The 12,274-nt window shown below is 40.5% G+C and overlaps 1 protein-coding gene across 2 annotated transcripts in view; it reads right to left on the bottom strand.

The window, feature by feature from the left end:
- The window catches only part of LOC118428939 (serine/threonine-protein kinase SIK3-like), a 57,551-nt gene that overhangs the window by 17,055 nt on the left and 28,222 nt on the right, over positions 1 to 12,274 (bottom strand). For both annotated transcript variants that reach the window (XM_035839281.1, XM_035839361.1), the window contains exons 3-4: positions 12,013 to 12,076; positions 11,389 to 11,550 (exon numbers count right to left, since the gene is read on the bottom strand). In XM_035839281.1, the coding sequence (XP_035695174.1) occupies positions 11,389 to 11,550; positions 12,013 to 12,076 (226 nt within the window). The remainder of the gene's footprint in view (positions 1 to 11,388; positions 11,551 to 12,012; positions 12,077 to 12,274) is intronic.

Genomic DNA, 12,274 nt, shown 5'->3' with positions numbered 1-12,274 from the left:
ATATCGTAACCATTTTGCTATTACAAAGGAATTTGTAAATATCTAATATTAGTGAATACTGCCTTGAAATGTGTTTGAGACAATCCCCGTATTTGCTACTTCATCAGATTCTCACAAACTGGTCTGAAAGTCAGGCAACTGTTGAGCATTCTCAACTGTTGATCATTGTCCTGGCCTAATGTTTCTCAGGGGATTTAGAAGAGGACTTTCACCTCTTTTTGACCCTTCTTGAAAGACTGGAGGAGAGTAGAAAAATCTTCCCCTGGCTCCTGGGAGGGTCTGCATGGGGGGGGTGTTGGTAACGCTTAACAGTGAATTCAGGAGACCCGGTAACGCTTAACGGTAAATTCAGGTCAGGAGGCAAGGTAACGCTTAACGGTAAATTCAGAAGGAGTTACAAAGCATTACACTTAAGTAACATCGACGTGCATTACTATTCATACAATGCAAGAGTTAGTTATATGGGGGAAAATATTACTCTCCAAGCAGAGGTTGAGTCGCGTAGATATGGTAGTGGTCGGAAAAATTACACCGGCGCTCCTCTTAAGGGGGGGTCTGGGGGTATGCTCCCCCGGGAAAATTTTAAAATCAAGACCCTCTTAAATGCTATTTCCTTCATTTTTTGTCAAATTTTGCCGACTGACTAAGCTAGGTTGATTTTGACATTTTCATCAAATTACACATTGTTATAGCTTTGGCCTCCAACTCCAGATCTGCGCCCCTGACATATTTTGCTATTTCGATTCGAGCTCAGAAGGCACGAGGCATTGCAATAGTGCGGGGAAATTTTAAAATCTGGACCGTCTGAAACGCCATTTACTGCCTTTCGAAGGACAGCAGATTTTGCTGTAAGACGAAGCTAAATTGAATAACATTTTATTAGAGAGAAAAGTTTTTTTGTGCGAAAACCCACGCCCCTAACATACTTTCGCCATGTCGTCGTGAGCGCCAAGGGCGCAAGCCGTCGCAAGGGAGGTCCAGAGAAACCTTTTTTTTTTTTTGACCAAAACTAAGCTTAGTTTGACACTAAAATCTGTTTTTGAGGGCAACGCTTCCGCAACATATTTTACCCTGTCCAGAGCCGAAGGCCGGGAGGCTCAGAGAAATTTTGAAACATGGACCCTTTGAAATACCATTTCCTGCATTTTCAGGGGTTCTATCTGGCATTAAACTTTGTGTGTATAACGGGTTACGAAGAATGTCTTGGTAACGCTTAACGGTGAATTCGGGATAACAAATAACGATTAACGTTGAATTACAACAAACAATAACGCTTCATGCACGAAGAATATAACGATTAACGTTGAACTAGAGCAGGTCGGTAACGATTAACGGTGAATTAAAATGGCTGGTAACGCTTAACGGAAAAAGGCATGCAGACCCTCTCCTGGAATTCGCACATGCATGGGCCCACACTATTGCACTAGTCCAAATGGTTTGATTGGTGGCACTTGAACACCACTGTTACAATACCATACACCCCCCCCCCGCCCCCTCCCTTTTTCTTTTTTAGATTCATCCTCGACCTCGACCCTCCAAGTTCGATATATTCCTGTCCGGCATACTTAGCCATTACTCGCAGGGTCAGTGTTGTGCAATCACTGAAACAATAGAGGCGAGTAGAAACAGTTTCCTGACTCAAGCGAATTGGAACTGGTGAAACTTGAACTGCTAAGCTACTTGGATCAATTTCAAAATTCATTGAACTATAACCCTGTTAGAAAAAGTGGGACACTTTCACAGTCTTCCACTGCTTCCAGAAAAGAAGTCAAACCCCAAAAGCTTAGATTGTAGCTCTCAGCAGTCCATATTATTTCTAGAATAGCCACTTGTTTTTACTTGTCCCCATTGTTATCTATACCAATTAAAAGTCTTTAAATTTTTTCAGTATGTTTACTATATATTCTGCATGTTTCATGTTGCAATTAGGCCTCAGGCAAGAACTTGCAAATAAAACTTTCTATAGTAGAATCACAGGGGATAGGCCATATTTGACTTTTCATTGAATTTTGGTCCACCGTCAGTGCCCAGACTAATACTAGTAACTAAGTTGGGGTGCCTCTGAGTTTTACACGAGAGAGTTCCGATCAAGCTCCGTAGGATGAATATTACCAACGCCCTGGGCAGGCCCTGGTACGTAACATTTTGGCTATGCCCGTAAAGACCGATGGGAATGCGGGAGTAATAGCCAGAGGAGTGCACTGAAGTCATGTTATTGCAAGACCTTGTGTCTAGGTGAGTTTGTAACAAGTACATGTAGCTTGTCATCATCTATATGTGTCTTAAGAAATAGATATTTCTTTTCTTCCTAGCTAGTAGACATACAGAAGATCAATACCTAAAGATAGATTTTCGTACACAAACTGACTGGGCAGGCTACCTTCTGTGGAGAAGCTATAACCAAGGAGGTACCTCCTTGCTATACCCAAGTCCTTAGGTCTGTTATCTTTGAGCAATTGGCCGTGAAATCAAGCTGCTCTCCTAAGTAAACAATGTTCTCTGGGGGCTGATCTCAGAACCTCATGAGGGAAGTTATGTGAAGGCTTTCATGGTAGATTTTCCCAGGCCCAACATGATATTCCCAACACTTTTGACTGGAAAGGCTTGTACTAAAATCTCATTGCTTAGAAAGCTGATGCAGCTTTCATCTCCAAGACTGTAAGCTGACACACCTACACTGTACATTAGGCCATAGCAAGTACTTTATGTTGTAGAGTAGAGTAGAGTTTCTTCGGCCAGGTAGGAAACTGCTGGTGTTGTAGCCTAATGGTTGTACTTGAACAATTGCAAGTGACTAGGGATGTGGCCATGACTGTAGTTGTACGGACTGACATTTATGGTGTCTATTTTGAAGATTCAGCCATCTAATGTTTTTTTAGTCATTTTTTTCCCTATGCCATTAGACTTCTATTTATTTTATTTATTTATTTGTTCAGCTGTTTACAAACAGCCAGGGCTGCCCAACTAGCGTAGGCTATTGTCAAGGGCTAACCCTGTACATGTTCGCACATGTTCGCACACGACGGGTTATACCGCCCCTTACGGGGTGACACACCCGTCCGGGTGAATGATGTAGATCACCATGTGGCTGATACGAGACAGAGGCTCGCCAGGCCTCCATCCGGGTGATTTGAAGTGAATCACCAACTCCCGACAGAAGGATTTGCACCAACCCACACCGCACCATCGCACGTGTGTGGGTTCTTTAACGTGCATGGGGTGTGGCTCTCCCCATATACGGGACCTCCATTTGACGTCCTATCCGAGGGACGACTCATTTTTCACTTGAGTAAAGTGAGGAAAGTCGTGTAAAGTGCCTTTCCCAAGGACACAAGACCGGCAACACGACAGGCGGATTCGAACCGGCGACCTCTCGGTTACGGGCCGAATACACTACCACTGTGCTACGCGGTCCCACTTCTATCACTTTTGCAGTCTGCAGGGGATGCCATCCACAAAATTTACTTGCTGTGGCCTTTAAGTGGAACTTCAAAAGTTTATTCACCCACTACTGTGTAACAAACAGCATTCAATGCTTTGTTTTGCTTCAGTTCTACAGGTTTTCAAGTTAGAGTACATGACATATTACACAGATACCATGATATCATTACCACTGGTGATTGTATAGATTTGGCAGTAGACCAGGGGGTGTCACTAGGGCATGGGACATCAGGTTATCTTGCTGACATCTAGGATCTAATCTCTAAACAGATGTTGGGCTAGACAAATGTTGCATGTCCTCATAAGTCTTCTGAAAGTTTCTCTGTAAACCACTACCCCAACTTGGAAAGAAGGACTGTCAGAAAACCTAGCTATAGCTGCAGGTAAAAAAACAATGCCATCTTATCTGTTATCATAATCTTTCTTCCAAGGATTGGAGATAAATTTAGCTTCTTTCTGCTCCAGGACTGCATAGGAGCTAAAAAGGGTGGATACTGGATAACAAGTCAAGTCAAAGTCAATTGCACAACATTTGTAAAACTGGTACAAAGTAGGGCAAACATACATAGGACTGGTCAGTATTGTTTAAGACAGCTAAAGATGAAAAAGACTTCCACTTACATTTAAAGGACCATAGAGGGAATCTTCATAATGAAGAGTCTAAAGATCAAGGAACTTATCATAAAAAGAATACTAGAAGTATGAAGGAGGCACAAACATTCATCATTCTAAAGGAAAATTTCTTTTTTCTCTTTCTTGATGAGGTGTTAAGAATCCATCTAAAAGTCAGCTTTAATTTAGGGTTTGAGTTATAATCTGTGGAAATCTGTTAAAAAAATTTGCCTTCAATCTTTGTCCAATTTAAGTGATGGATAAAAGGTAAATTCTATATATATTAATTCTATTCAAGGGGCACTGTGCAGCTCTCATGCACTGATGATGCAGTATCTTTTTCTTCAATCTGTGAAAGGGAGAAGTCACTACCAGCCTTCCCCCAGAACAAAGACCCTTACACTGACCAGTCCCACATGGGAGGTGTGGTACTCTCCCACATGCTGGCACAAGCTCAGGCAGGCAGTGGGTATATCTGGGGTCACCATAAGGTGGCCACATGTCACCATATCATATTTCAGTATAGGTGCTCTCAGTTTTTTTCAAACAAGGAGCCTTGGTCCAAACATGTGTGACTGACTCTGATAACTTGTACAGTATTTTTTTTAAGGACATTTTTCTTTTAACAAGAATTTCCTTTCACAACGCAATAATACTATCTGCACAAATGCATTTTTACTCTGTACATCATCTGAGCAGAACTCCTTGAGGTTGCCCAGGTACCCTGGGGGCCAGCCAGGATAGGGCAGCTAGGACAGTTAATTGTGGCTTGGCTCCCCAAACAAAACTCGTTAGCTACCCGGTCCTGTCTGGCTCCCAGGCAGGGTAAGCTTTTGGTGATATAAGCAAGTCAATCCTGGCAAAGGCAACAACAAATTCAACATACTTATAAGTTACTTAAACGTTATAGACTATAGACCAAAGACATCTACTCTACTTGTTATAGGATCAGTCTTTCAGCCCCTGGGCTTCCAATATACCTTGAAAGTAATGGTTTTTAGGGTGACGCTTCCGCAAATTATTTCCTTATGACCAGTGCTGAAGGGGCACAATTTCGTGCATTTTCTTGGGTAAAGTTTGTCGGTAGACAAGTTAAGTTTAATAAATGAAATTTTGATTACGCTTCACGTACAATTCATATCAATTACGCTTGCAGTAAAGTTTCACAGTGACATGACAAGAGACACAAAACAATGACCCCTTGCAGACTCTCTTTCTGTGATCACAAGTTTCTCCACTAAAGTTTCCCTGTGGAGACTGACATGCAGCCAGTGAAAAGTTGGGGAATTTTATCACAGGCAGATCAATTATACACGGTTTGGTGCACCATAGGAAGGGATTATAGCCAGGGAAAAATTTTTTAGTACATCCTAACTCCAGGTTTAAAACATGACAAGAATACTTTTATAGGAAGAACATTGACCATGGAAGTGTACACAATAATTAAGCTCATTGTGACAATTTTTTCCAAACCAACTTTCCTGAAACATACATTTTGTAAATCTACTCTGCTTCTTAGAAATCATTTCAATGTCATGTTCAATTCAACATTTGCAATAAGTATGTCCTACTTAGAATATTTGTGAGAAAATATGATTTTTGAGGGTTAAAAACTTTTGTTGACCTTTTCCTGACCTGTTTGCTTTCCTTAGGTTTAAGGAAGACTATGTGACCTAGTCTGAACTGTATCATATTTCCTGGTGGACTGGTTGAAGCAGGCTGGACAGTCAACACAAAACAGATGTAATAGCCACAGTACAAAGACCCATCTATTGTAGGCAGTTCGACAATCTTCATATCAGCCAGACTGACAAATATGACAAATAGTAAAAGATCAAACTTAATGGTCACTTCAGCCTATTTAGAGTCAGACCAAAGATACTAATGAAAATAACAAATTTCTTGTTTTTCTATGGTACAAGGTGTGCATACATGTACATGTACATGTCACATGTGTACATGCTGTTATTAAAAGGCAACTTTATGTGTATGAGGACAAAAGGGCTTAAGGTCAACTCTTCAATAAGAAAACAATAAAGGTAGTTTTGTGATGACTTTTGAGTCTACTAGTACATCCACCAGCCTGAAAGTTTTCTGCAAGGTTTTCTCTGTCTGAGGCTAAGTGGGGTCCCATTATCACTCACATGGGACTGATACAAATCAATCAGCGATGCCATGTTACACACTAATCCTTAAGTAAATCCAAGCAGCAGCTAAACCAGCAGGGGTGTCAGCTACTGGTGAATGACAAGACTTCAAGCCAGTGGAGATAGGGGAAAGAGTCCACATAGCTATAGGACTTTTGTGAATTATGATAAACCTTTTGAATAAAATTTGTTCAAAACTGCGGGACAACTTAAAGAACGTGCCCTACTAATTGAAAAGAGTAAGGGTCCTTCCCGGTGTAAGTGGTTCAAAACATAAAGTCTCAGATGGCCGCACCTGGGCAATTGCTGTCATATTGAGGTCACTTGAGTTAGCAAATGGCTGCCACTGCAAACCCTTACGACAGTTCTACTAAAACCAATCATTCATCTGTTCATTTATTCCTTCATTCTGTTATTCAAAGTCTAGTCTGATCTGATTTTATGACTCGCTCTCAGCCATACTAGTACATGTACAGGTTGGTTATTAGGCATTACTCGAACTCTTGAAAATATCCTATTGGACTGAGAGAGATGCCATTAAAAGGTTCTAAAAATTACTGGGCATTGTTATATGAGGCAGTGACAAAGTGTTTGTGTCAAAATTACAATAAGCCCTTTGAAATGAGCCTGGCAAAATATAGGAAATATTCAAATAGTATGATAACAAAGAAATTTTCCCCTACGTCTTGAGCCTTCAGCACGTGAGCCGCTGATTGAGTAACTGTACTAATTACACTGTGATGAGATGTCAGGTATTACAGATCTGTTGCAGGTTACAGGACTCTGTGTTCTATTATTTTCATAGTGAACATTAAGTTGATGATTTTAGGTACATTTTGAACTAGAATACAGACTATATTCATATAGGGGGGCCCCAAAGCCCTTTTCCGTAGAGCGTAATCGGCGGTTTTAATTCTACGTACTCCGTAGCGGGACCGCTCGAATTAAACGTAGAGCGTAATCGGTGCATTTTGCGTCGAGCGATATTGGCCCCTTTAATTTAACGTATTACGTAGAAGCTAACCGGATTTTACCGTAAAACGTAATTCATATTAATTTTTCGTCAAGCGTAATCAAAGTTTCATTAAACTACATTTTTGTAACTAGTCTACCGGCAAATTTTACCCGCGAAAATGCTGGAAATTGCGTTTCAAAGGGTCCAGATTTCAAAATTTCGCCGGACATTCCTTGCTATGGCTCAACACTTCGGCACTGGACATGGTGAAAATATGTTGCGGGAGCGTCGTCCCCCCAACTAGTAGAAATCTTTTTACCGACCTTAGCTTAGTTAACAAGCAAAATGTGCCCCTTAAATGCAGGAAATGGCATTTCAGAGGGTCGAGATTTCAATTTTTCTCCGGGCGCCGGGCGGCCCTTGCCAAGGCTTGCGACGGCTTGGGCCTAGCCTCCGGCGCTCACGACTCTCCGGCGCTCGTCGCCCTCAAAGACGTTTCTCTGACAGAAATGTCATTACATTGAGCATATGGTCTGCCAGCAAAATTTGTCCCTCAAAATGCAGGAAATGGTGTTTCAGAGGGTAAAAATTTCCAAATTTTCCCGTACCTACCTTGCGACAGTTCGACTGTTCGTGCTTTCGGCACTCGAAATCTGAAAATGATGTTTGGGGGCGTTGCCCAGCTTAAAGCTAAAACCATGTGAATTTCTAATTGGATGCTATTTAACTTAGCTTAGTCTGTGAGAAAAATTTGCCCTTCAAAATGCTTAAAATGGCGTTTCAGAGGGTCAGGATTTCACAATATTCCCGGGGGAGCATGCCCCCGGACGCCCTAGGATTGTCGCGCCTCCGCTTTCGGTGCTACAAGTGCTGAAAATTACGTCACATAAGAAATTTGCTGTCGCCGCCTTTGGCCAGCAAGACGTCTTTAGAAGTTAAGTTTTAATCTTATTGATGGAATTATCAGTTTTGTTTAGATCTCATCTTCACATGTTCTGCCGTCGGCGGAGTTCAGCCAAAAGACAATAAATATTTGCATAATACATTATGAAATTTCGTAATTTTGCGTAGAGCGTAATGAAGCGTCCATAATTTAGCGTATTACGTAGCCGGCCCTCCCGAATTTAGCGTAGAGCGTTGTCGGTACCCCCCCTTGGGGGCCCTCATATAGACTGCACTCTGATTGCATTCACCTGTATGGAGATTGCAGATAGGTAACTGCAGTGTACAGATAGGTGTATGCTGTCTTAGCACATTTACTGTAGTGTGCAGATAGCTGACTGCAGTCTGCAGTGAGGTATCTGCTATCTGCAGATACCTATCTGCACCTGCAGATAGGTGACTGCAATGTGCAGATAGGTGACTGCAGTCTGCAGATAGGTGACTGCAGTCTGCAGATAGGTATATGCAGTCTGCAGACAGGTGACTGCAATCTGCAGATATCGTATGGAGAATTTCTCGTTTTAGTTGAGAATGTGTTTCTGGTACATTCTAATTACAAATTTCTCTGTCTTTTGGGCTTCTTCAATATCCCATGCGTAACGTTACTGATTTAAAAAAGAAATGAGTCATCATTTGGGAGTGCATTTAAACAATTGTCAGCTACGTTGCTTCACATTTTAAAAACATGGTGCAAAAGCTTCCACCTTGTTCTTCACAACAACAAAAAAGTAACAGAAAGAGACTGATCTAAGCAAAAAAAGGACTGCAAGAATATGTCAAGTTGCTAGTAGTTCTAGCATGTTACAGTTCATAATACATGCAACATTTTAAGTGCATTTTTTCTCATCTGTTGAATATCCTGTCTTCCGCTTTACAATCCAAATTTAGATGGTCCAATATTTGGAAATCGTGACTCATGTTAATAGAACTGAAGTGGACACAAAATTGGCTGTTTAACTTAATGAGGAAGTGGACAGGGCTGGTCAGCCTGAAACAAATCACAATTTCTATTTCAGGAGGAAAAATTGAGTCAGAATCATCAAAGTGGAGAGTGCAACGACCTCCAAGCTTCCTCCATGTACCCACGTGCACATGTGTGGGTTAATGTAGGCAGCTTAGGAGGATGTACTAACAATATAACATACAATTACAAAGCTAAACCCTTCTCTAACATATGTGTGTCTTAATACCAGATTCTGATATTCCTTTTATACACTGCAGCAAAAATATTACATGCGGAGTCAGCAAAGTACATGTACTAATATCAAATCTAATCCAGCCTAAGAACGTTTTAGAACGTATGCACGATTTATTTCCGGGATTACAGAATCCCTTTTGGACATCGCAGCCAGAGTGTCACCTGTGGGGTGAATGCCCTACTGATGCCAAAACTAATCCTGACCTATTTAAGACGTACACACGACTCTGCTGGATGACGACAATATTCCCTACTTCACATTAAAACTAAAATGCAGACCAAATAAGACCTTAAGTGGCAATTGCTTTTCACAGTATGTGGTGAACATTTAATTTTATAATGTTCGTTGTAGGTCTACATTAGCCTGGGTACCATCCAGAAAGTAGTTCGCTCCTATGTTCGCTTCTGCTATCCGTCTGCAGACCTGCACATTCAAACTGTTTGGTGGTGACGCCAGTTAATGAGCGAATCAAGGAATAGGTTCTAGAGCACTTGTTCGATGACAACAGGCCTTCCGCAAACAGACGGAGGGCTTGTCTGGTGTTGGAACGCCTGTTCAAACGATCGCTTGAACCCATTCCATAATTTGCTCATGTGTAGGGACCAATCAGTGCCTGCGTCCAAAATTTGGACAATTCCAGACGTTAACATGGTCCAGGTCTCCAGACGGAAACACAGAGAAGCGATATATATAGTGTATAATGAATGTCAGAGCTAGAAGCGACTGTATATAGTAGATAATGAACGCCGGAGCGAACTACTTTCCGGACGGGACCCAGGCTAGGTCTACAGTTTTCAATCATAATGACAATTAGGGCTGGGCAATGATACAAGGTACCTGAGTATGAAACCCGTATTTCTTGCTGGGCCAGTAAAAAAAAAAACTAAAAAAAGTGTCATTGGAACCATTAGAAGAAGAATTTGCACATGAGTTGCTTGCATATTGAAAATTACTATGTCCTTCTATTACAAATCTACACTCATATAGGCTACCCTACCTTAAAGCCTAAAACATTTAACATTTTGTAATCTTTTCTCTATGGCATTTATCCATTTATGATCTCCAGGATACAGCTGAAATGGGCTCATTCACATTTCAGTAATTGCCTGGGAGCTCTGTTTTACAGCTGTTTTAATTGCTTGTTTAACGGTGATTATGATCTCATATCCTCATAAAATGCATATTAGGTCGTAAACATAATGAAATCAAGTCAGCTTCAATGTGAACAGATTACAGTAAAAAGAATAGGAATAAAACATTCTGCAAAACTGTCAAAAAAAAACTGTAGATGATACAGTATCATCTATGTCGAATTTTTTGACAGTTTTGCAGAATGTTTTATTCCTATTCCATAATGCGATATGTCAGTAATACCTTAAACCCCTTCAAACCTTACATAGTTAATAATACACATATTTTCTTTTACTTAATATGCAATATTACAAGTTGCCAGCAATGCTAGCAGATTCTGCAATTTGGAACAGTTCCATCTGAAAGTTCCAACCGTTTGCAAAATCGATCCAGTTGCTGTCCAGTGTTACTGTATCTCACTACCTGCATGCCTACCTTTTATCTAAGTACCCTGACCATTAAAGATCTAGAATGTCTTGATTAGATAAATTTTTATTAACTTCTCCCTGGAATTCCAATTATACTGCAGGTCTATTTTGAGCCCATGACACAAGTTGGTCATTCAGCCTCACGTTGACCAAACTGACAGGAACGTTGGGGAACAACGAAAAAATCAAAGAGTTTTTTAAAAACCTCTTGTCCAAATTATTCATTTTGGTCAATTTCTCACTAATTCTGTCTAAAGTATGCATTTTCCTGACTTGCTGCAGGAACAACTTTGGACCCAGGCCAGCCTCTGGTTACTCGATCTTGTCTCACATTCTGTCACTCTACAACTTTCAATAACATGGACACACACTAAGACAAAAAAACATACAGACCGAAAACAATACCCCAGTTTTCACAGACTGAGGTAAGAATCTTATGGTAGACAGGAGCTCCTAGGGATTGGACTAATATTCCGGGCGACCGAAATCCATGATGATTTCAAGAACTACTGTATGAAAATCTTCCCACTCACCAGCTAGCTTGATATTTAGGTTGGCATCTAAGAGAAGATTCTCCGCCTTCAGGTCTCTATGTACAATGTTATTCTTGTGGCAGTAGTGGACAGCAGTTAAAATCTGTTTAAACTTTTTTCTGGCTTCTTTCTCTTCCATCCATCCATGGGCCACCAGGTGATCTGAAAAGCAATGTAAATATTGTAAAATTTCTTATAATCCGATTTCTTGTAAACCTTGAAATATGGTGACTTAACATCTTTGCAATTTTGGCAGTGAGCTCTCAACCAAACTCATCACGCTTTTAGTAACTGGTCTTATTAACCACAGTACTACAACTACCTTGCTTCAATTGGGCATATATACATTTGTACTTTGTTTGTTTCTCTTATCCTACATTTACTGAGACCAACTCGGCAAGGACCCTTTGTTGTGAAATTTTGGCTCCGTCAAAAATAAATGTTCTAATTTCAAAACAATTATTTTTTTCATCACACATATTGAAAGATATCGCAAATTAATCATCATATCATTAAAGACAATTATTAAATTCAGAATATTAAGTGGTGGGATATATATCAGTACAGGCACAATCGAATAGAATAGAGTGTCAATTGAACCTCTTTGTATGAATTAGTACTTACCAAATATTTCTCCGCCACTTGCATACTCTGTTACCAAATATATCATTCTTTCTGTCTCATAAACCTGTAAACAGCAAAACAACCTAATATTAAGATAAATACACTACAAATCAAGCCACTGTTTCATGCTATGCTACATTCTGCATCCATGGAAACCACAGTTTTAGACTTAGTATTTCTACCTGTGTCCTACTTACATTTTACAGCAACTAAATTAGGATGGCCAGCTACAAAAGGATTACATCAATCAATTAGGAACCCT

The sequence above is a fragment of the Branchiostoma floridae genome, chromosome 1 (assembly GCF_000003815.2).
Source record: "Branchiostoma floridae strain S238N-H82 chromosome 1, Bfl_VNyyK, whole genome shotgun sequence".
NCBI lineage: Eukaryota > Metazoa > Chordata > Leptocardii > Amphioxiformes > Branchiostomatidae > Branchiostoma > Branchiostoma floridae.
This window is presented reverse-complemented; position numbering and strand designations above follow the sequence as displayed.